The sequence below is a fragment of the Leopardus geoffroyi genome, chromosome E2 (assembly GCF_018350155.1).
Source record: "Leopardus geoffroyi isolate Oge1 chromosome E2, O.geoffroyi_Oge1_pat1.0, whole genome shotgun sequence".
Lineage (NCBI taxonomy): Eukaryota > Metazoa > Chordata > Mammalia > Carnivora > Felidae > Leopardus > Leopardus geoffroyi.
Genome location: NC_059335.1, coordinates 9,307,676 through 9,314,698, shown reverse-complemented (window position 1 = coordinate 9,314,698; position 7,023 = coordinate 9,307,676). Strand labels below are relative to the sequence as shown.

The 7,023-nt window shown below is 55.1% G+C and overlaps 1 protein-coding gene across 3 annotated transcripts; it reads left to right on the top strand.

Annotated features, from left to right (window-relative positions):
• The first annotated feature begins 2,214 nt into the window (after positions 1-2,214).
• Positions 2,215-6,298, top strand: EMP3 (epithelial membrane protein 3). 3 transcript variants are annotated; one of them, XM_045440717.1, is made up of 5 exons: positions 2,215-2,711; positions 3,633-3,796; positions 4,093-4,195; positions 5,090-5,230; positions 6,015-6,298. In XM_045440717.1, the coding sequence occupies exons 2-5, from the start codon at positions 3,719-3,721 to the stop codon at positions 6,182-6,184; spliced, it is 492 nt and encodes a 163-aa protein (XP_045296673.1). In that variant the 5' UTR covers positions 2,215-2,711; positions 3,633-3,718; the 3' UTR covers positions 6,185-6,298. The 3 variants fall into 3 exon arrangements, with proteins under 3 accessions (XP_045296673.1, XP_045296674.1, XP_045296675.1); XM_045440718.1 differs by having other exon boundaries at positions 2,230-2,711; positions 3,437-3,796; XM_045440719.1 differs by having other exon boundaries at positions 2,567-2,711; positions 3,557-3,796.
• The last annotated feature ends 725 nt before the right edge of the window (positions 6,299-7,023 follow it).

The following is a 7,023-nucleotide window of genomic DNA, read 5'->3' as shown; positions in this document are numbered from 1 at the left end:
GCTCGCTGCCGGCTGGGTGTGCCCGAAGCCTGCGGTTTCCTGTGGGAGGAAGCAGCCCGCGGGCGCTCAGCTCAGCTCGAAGCCTTGGAGGCCCAGGACGGGGAGATCCCGTTACCGCCCTGGGGCTCCCTGGTTCTCCCTCTTCCACAGGGTCCTAGCACGAGGGATCTCCTCCACGTTCCCAAGGTCCCCAAGTCTGGCGCTCATTGCACTCCGGGAACTTGATTTCGAGTCCTAGCCTCCTGTTTTCCACCTTGCTCTCTCACATTTCCATCTCCCTAGCCCCTGGTTTCCAGACTCTTTCCGGGGCCGGTCTGGTTCCCTGTGCCTGCGCTCCATGAAGATCACGTGACCCTCTAGCCTCATTTTTTTTCTCAGTGACCCTGGCCCCCAGTCTGTGTCCTTCTCAAAGACTTAAGTTTGGGACTGCTTATTCCCCACCCCCCAGGAACCCTCATTTTGTATTCCCAACTGTTTAGCCTTTGGGGCCCAATGGACCCAAGAATTTTCTCCTTCCCCCCAATCCTAGAGACCTTGAACTAGAGTCCCCCAGTACTACCTCCATTCAGGGTTCCAGTGGTTGGTATAACAATGTGCCCGACAGTCTAAGAAATACCCTATGATGTATTTACTATTATTATCCCTATTTTACAGATAAACAGGCATAGAAAGGTATTAGTAACTTGTCCTAACTCACAGCTGTTGAGTGTAGCAATTTGGAATGCTGCCCACTGGCCTCTATAGACTGCCATACTGGTGCCCCAGTTTCTGGGTCTCCTGAGTACCCACCTAAGTCACTGAATTGCCCAGCCCTCACCCCTTCAGGGAGCCGAGATGACCATCCACTCTCCTGCCCCATCAAGATACCCAGCCACCCTATCGGCCAGTTTCCTTCCCTTGTAGGAACCTAGAATTTCAGTTCTCCAACTCAATTCTTTATCAGGACCCCAGACATCTGGTCCCTTATTCTAATTTTTCACTAGCACCCAAACCTTCCAAGAGACCCAGGTATAACTTAATAATAATAATAATAATAATAATAATAATAATAATAAATAGTTAACATTAAGTCTGGTGCTGCTCTTCTGTTTAAAACCCTCCAATGGCTTGTCACTGCACTTAGAATAAAATACAAACTCCTCCCCTAGTTCTTCAAGGGCCCTCTTTGATTTCTCTTCCTACCACTCCCTCCAACTCCCTCTCTTCCAGCCACACTGGCCCTTCTGTCCGCTCCCCAGACAACCTGAGCTTGTTCTCCGGAGTCTTGCACTTTTCCCTTCCTCCAGCACTGAAATGACTGTCCTGTCCTCAGGTCTCAGCTCAGAGATCACCTCCTCACAGAGGTCTTGCCTGATCACCTTGTTTAAAGTAGGCTCCTCCCACGTGGTCATTATCACCTCCACTCTATTTCCTGAAAAGCACTTAGCACTGGCTGCAATAGATCAGTCTTCATTGATGGGTTTTCTCTTTAAAGTCTGCCCCTACAGGGAAGGTAAGCTTCATAACAGCAGGCATTGCCTCTGTTTTCTTTATTCTTACCTCCTGGTTCCTAACAGATGTTCAATAAATGTTTGATGAAGAAAGGAATGAACCTGAACGTGTAGGTGTGTTAGTGTACTGGTATTACCTTATTCATTTGTCTTTTTAAATGTTTCCTTATTCATTGTTGAGAGCAGAGCGGGAGATATAGAATCCAAAGCAGGCTCCAGGCTCCTGGCTGTTAGTGCAGAGCCTGACGAGGGGCTCGAGCCCATGAACCGTGAGATCGTGACCTGAGCCACCCAGGCGCCCCTACCTTATTCATTTAGAATAAGTATCCAAATTATGACGACCAGTATCTTGTCAGTATTATCAGTATCATTGTACCCATATCACAGATGAGGAAAACGAGGCTCAGAGAGTTTAAATCGTTGGTCAAGGACCCCCAGGCAGGAAATGGTGGCACCCGGGTTAAATCCCACCGCCTGCCCCCTTCCAGAGTTTGACGTGTTCCCATTTTCCATCCCCTGACTCCCACTATCGGGCCAACTCTCCCAGCTCTCAACCAGACCTCCGCCTGGTCTGGTCTCCTCCGCCAGACCCCCATTCCTCAGAGTATCCAGTCCTAAGCCCCATCAAGGAAGGCAGACATCCGGGGCCGGGGCAAGACCCAGAGCAGAGGCCTGAGAACCGGGCCCTCCCACTCTTTGATTCTTGCCCCACCCTGGCCCTGCTCGGCTCCCTTGGCTCCAAATTCTCAGCTCAATCCTGGGAGGGAGCCCCAGAAGATGCCTGTCTGGGAGCAGTGGGTGGGGGCCCAGAGAATAAGGAACCCAAGTGCTTAGGCCCTCCCTCCGGCTGCAGACCTCAGCTGGGCTGGGCGCGGCGCGGGTGGGTATAAAAGGGTCAGTATATATTGAGAGGAGCGGAGAGAGAAACCAGGAGGGTGAGAAGGGAGCGAAAGAAGGAGGTGTAGGCAGTGAGGACTGGAGAGACAGGAGGCAGAAGGAGAGAGAAAAAGGGAGGAAAGGAGGGAGAGAGAAAGAGAGAGTTCCGGATTGAAGGGGAGAAGGGGGGAGAGAGCCAGAGGAGAGAGCGAGGGAGGGAGGAAGGCGGCGGGAGAGGCGAGAGGCGGGGGCCTCGAGAGGGTGGAAGGAGGGAGGAGAAGGGCGGGGCGCGGAGGCCCTAAGCAAAGGACGAGACTCCAACTCTGACTTTTTCTGCCGCTCGCGGTAAGTTTCCAGTCCGTTATTCGGACTGGGATTTCTTTCTTTATTTGGGAGTGCAGCAGTTTGGGAATAACCCCAGGCTGGGAGAGACGCCCCCACTCTCAGATCCCATGGAAATCCTTGTAATTTAAGAAGTGATCTCTTAGCACTTGGGGTGGAGATTCGGGAAGGGGTGGGGCCCTGCAAGGTTTGGGGGTTCTCAGCAGAGCCCTCCACTGGTAGACTTTCTTTAGCTTTTCCCCACAGCCGTCCACTCTCTCCTGAGGACGCTGAGCCCAGGGCTTTGCCCGAGTACACCCCAAGTCTGGGGGACCTCCAGGCACCCCGCCCCCCACCCCGTTCTAGACACTGAAGGGTCCTGGGAGGCTGGCTCCTTCTTTTCAAGCCTCCCCCCGCCCCAACCCCAGCCTCCTACCCCCAACCTGGATCTTGCCCATTTTCCCCAGAAGATGTTCAGCAGGCACCAGTCTGGCACCGCCAGTCTGGCAGCAGGGTGGGGTGGGGACCTCGTGGGCATAGCCAGGGGTTGGGGTTTCCCTGGTGCTTGGAGGCAGGGGGGGGGGGTAGGGATGAGTCACCGGGTGACTCACCGGTCCCCCACCCCCCCACACCCCAGGAGAGGAGGGGGGTGAGTCAAGGATGCCTGTCTCTGGGGGAAGCCCCCAGCTTCTGATGAACCTGGGATGGCATGAACTTGAATTTTCATATCCTGGCCCATATGTGCCCAGGGTCAGGACTCTGAGGAGACACTGCTGGTCCAACTCACTCCTGGACCCGAGTCCACCCCTGGCCTGCTTCAACCCCTGGGGGATCCAGGAGTTCAGGCCCCCAGCCTCCTCCCCGCGCAGACTCAAAGAGTCCGGGTTCCCGGCCCCTCTTCTCCATCACGCCCTGGAGTCTGGACTCAGCCCCCTTCTCCACCAGGATCCGAGGGGGCTCAGCCGCCCCTGTCCCAACCTCCTGAAACAGCCATCTCCTGACAACTCCCCATCGCCGGCTTCCACGTAGCCATGTCCCTCCTCCTGCTGGTGGTCTCTGCCCTTCACATCCTCATTCTCATCCTGCTTTTCGTGGCCACTTTGGACAAGGTAAGCCTACTCCAGCAGCGGGCTATCTTCTCCCGAAGACTCCCGCCACGCCCCTCTTCTGAAGCCACTCTGGCCCCGCCCATTTTCCCTAGCATCTCTCCTTCTGAGCCCTGCCTCCGATGCGTCTCCCCTGCCCTTTTCTGCCCTGACTGTCCCCCCCCCCAACCCCTTCTCACTAAATCGCCCCCAGTTCAGCGCCCTCCAGCCCCTCACCCTTTCCCTAACCCTCCCCACAATCTCCCTGACCCTGCACACTTGCCTTTCCTAACCCTGCCCTGTCTCTTGGTCCATCCCAGTCCTGGTGGACCCTCCCGGGGAAGGAGTCCCTGAACCTCTGGTATGACTGCACATGGAACAATGACAACAAAACGTGGGCCTGCAGTAACGTCAGCGAGAATGGTGAGGGGCATCGGGGACCCGTCTGCCAGGGGAGGGGTAACCCCGGTCTCTTCCCAGAATCAAGAATTAGGAACCCTTCAGAGTTTGAGAGGGCAGGTCTGGGCCCCAATGCTCAGTGAGTGGGGCTGATTATGACCCACTTTTCTGGGTGGTAGGGGGTGATCTGCTTATGTTCTAAGGAGGATTGGCTAAAGGCCCCCCTCCCTTTTGATTCAGAAAGAGTGGAGGCCACATGCTATAGGTTTAAGGAATGGAGAGAGAGCTCCCAAGGTTCTGAGAAGGTAGAATTATGTTTTTGAAGTTCTAAGGAGAGGAGACTGGTGTTTGGAATGGATGGCTGGGACCAATTCATCTGAGTTCCAACAAAAGAGTGGGGCTGAATCCTTCCAAGTCCTGAACAAGGTGGCGGGGGTGGAGGGGTGGGGGGGGGGGGGAGGGTGTGCTGATGATGATGTATTTGAGCTAGAAGGGAGTGGCACTGTACCCCTTTAAGTTTCTGAAAGTGAGAGATTAAACGCTTTTCCCCAAAGAGCGAAGCCAGAACTTCTGTTCTCACCGGTGCTCTCTGGTGTTGTCCTGGAGGTAGCCAACGCAACAGGGCAAGAAAAAAGAAATAAAAGGTGTAAAGATGGGAGAGGCAAAAGTTAAAAAAAAAAAAAAAAAAAAAAAAAAAGAGGTCTCTATTCCCAGGGGACATGTTCATGTAGAAAAGCCTAAAGAATCTTCAAAGCAGCTTTGAGAACTGATAAGGGGACTCAGCAAAGTTCCGGGAATCAAGGTCAATAGAAATGGCCGCCAAACTTGTATGGCCCACAATGGGGCGGTGAGCGAGCGGACGGAGCCGGAACCCCGGAACCTACTGTGACTTCCACCTCTCTCTCCTCCTTATTGCAGGCTGGCTGAAGGCGGTCCAGGTCCTCATGGTGCTGTCCCTCATCCTCTGCTGTCTGTCCTTCATCCTGTTCATGTTCCAGCTCTACACCATGCGACGAGGGGGGCTATTCTATGCCACTGGCCTCTGCCAGCTTTGCACCAGTGAGCACTGCCCCCTGGGGAAGGGGAGGGGAGGGGAGGGGAGGGGAGGGGAAGGGAAGGGGAGGGAGGGGCCACCTGAAGTGCCTCCGTGGGCTACCTCTCTGCCAGGGAATCAGTAGTTTTCACTGATTCCGTGGTTTGCAGTCTGTGTCTCTGAGTCATGTGGAAACTGACACTTAGAGCTTCAAGGAGCCAGAGCTGGGGAGGGTGGTGTGGGTAAATAATGTAGATCCCAGGGATGGGAGGGCAGAGGCAGTGGCTAAGTAATACTCCAGGAGAGAACTCTGAATCATAATGGTAGTGGTTTTATAACCCACCGTGTATCAGACACTTCAGAAGGGAGTTTATGTGCTTTTCAATTTTCTTGACTTCGGCTGCAAAGAGCTAAGTGATCATAGTCCTCGGCTTCGGGAATCGTACCTTCTTAGGTTCCTACAAAGCCCCTGCCGTCTTAAATCACTATTTGCGTGCTTAGCTCGTAGCAAGGCATAAAAAAACATTCCTTGAAGGGATGGATGGATGGATGGATGGATGGATGGATGGATGGATGGATACTATCGTCCCATTTTATGGATGAGTGAGGGGCACCCAGCTAGACGAACTGAATTGCCCAAAGCCAGTTTGCAGTAGCCTCGGTGCACGGCGCGGAGGCAGCGAACCACAACTCCCAGAAGGCAGCGGTGCTGCGCACGGGCCTTCCCGAGGCTTCTTTGCCCCATGGGTTGTTGGGAAATGCAGTCTTCTTGCGGGTACTGCGTGCCACCCGGTTCCCGTCTCCCCGCAGGCGTGGCCGTGTTTACGGGGGCGCTGATCTACGCCATTCACGCGGAGGAGATCCTGGCGGAGCGCCCGGCGGGGGGCAGCTTCGGTTACTGCTTCGCCCTGGCTTGGGTGGCCTTCCCCCTCGCCCTGGCCAGCGGCGTCATCTACATCCACCTGCGGAAGCGGGAGTGAGGGCCCCGCGTCGCCCTGCAGACCCCTGCCCGCTCCCGGACCCTCGGTCTCACCCCGAAGCCCCGGCCCCGCCGCGTCCTCCAGAAAATAAAACCAATAAACCGTTTAACCGCCTGCTCTGTCTGCTTCCTTCCTGCCTGCCTCCTCCAGGGACCCAGGTGGCTCACTTCTGAGGTCTCCCAAACCGGGGACAGCCGCTCCAGCAGCAGCCTTCGGAATGCACAGCTCCGGGCCTCCCTTCTAAAGCAAGACACAGGGGCCCGGTGTCCCAGCCGCCTTTCCCCTTACACACACCGGGGGCCCTGGGCCCTCCCGTCCCAGGATTCCTCCTGAGTCTAGACTTCTAGGCACTTGTGGGGAAGAACCAAGACTGTGGGCTTCCTGTCCTCTTTCCTTGTACAAGGGTGTCTTTCTCTCAACCAGGCAGGATGTGTGTTGTTCTAGATTGTTGGTCTCGGCCCCCACCCCCCCCACCGAAGACACTTTTCTATTTCCTTCTTGGAACTCAGTCTCCTTCTCTCATTAGGACAACCCCTCTTCTTTCCCCTCCCACATCCAATTCTGCCTCTAACCCATATGACACCTTAGTAAAAATGAGCTGCCACCCCCCGCCCCACCTTCTCCAGGCTTACTCAGCCCATTAGGAGGCATGTGGGGGGTGGAGGGATGGCTGGATTTTACCTCCACCGGTGCCCTGGCTTGTGTGCCTTTTGCAGTGAACAACTTGCACAACGGCACATGGCTGTCCTATCTCCCTTGTTCATAAGACCCAGTCTTTCGGGGAGCCAGGTTTTCTCTCAGATCCTCTTCTGTTACCACAGGCAGTCTACTTCACCAAC

Coding starts and splice junctions, on each gene's coding strand:
- EMP3 (XM_045440717.1), top strand. CDS start 3,719: ATGTCCCTCCTCCTGCTGGTGGTCTCTGCCCTTCACATCCTCATTCTC. Junction 3,797..4,092: donor TCGTGGCCACTTTGGACAAG/GTAAGCCTACTC, acceptor GGTCCATCCCAG/TCCTGGTGGACCCTCCCGGG. Junction 4,196..5,089: donor CAGTAACGTCAGCGAGAATG/GTGAGGGGCATC, acceptor TCCTTATTGCAG/GCTGGCTGAAGGCGGTCCAG.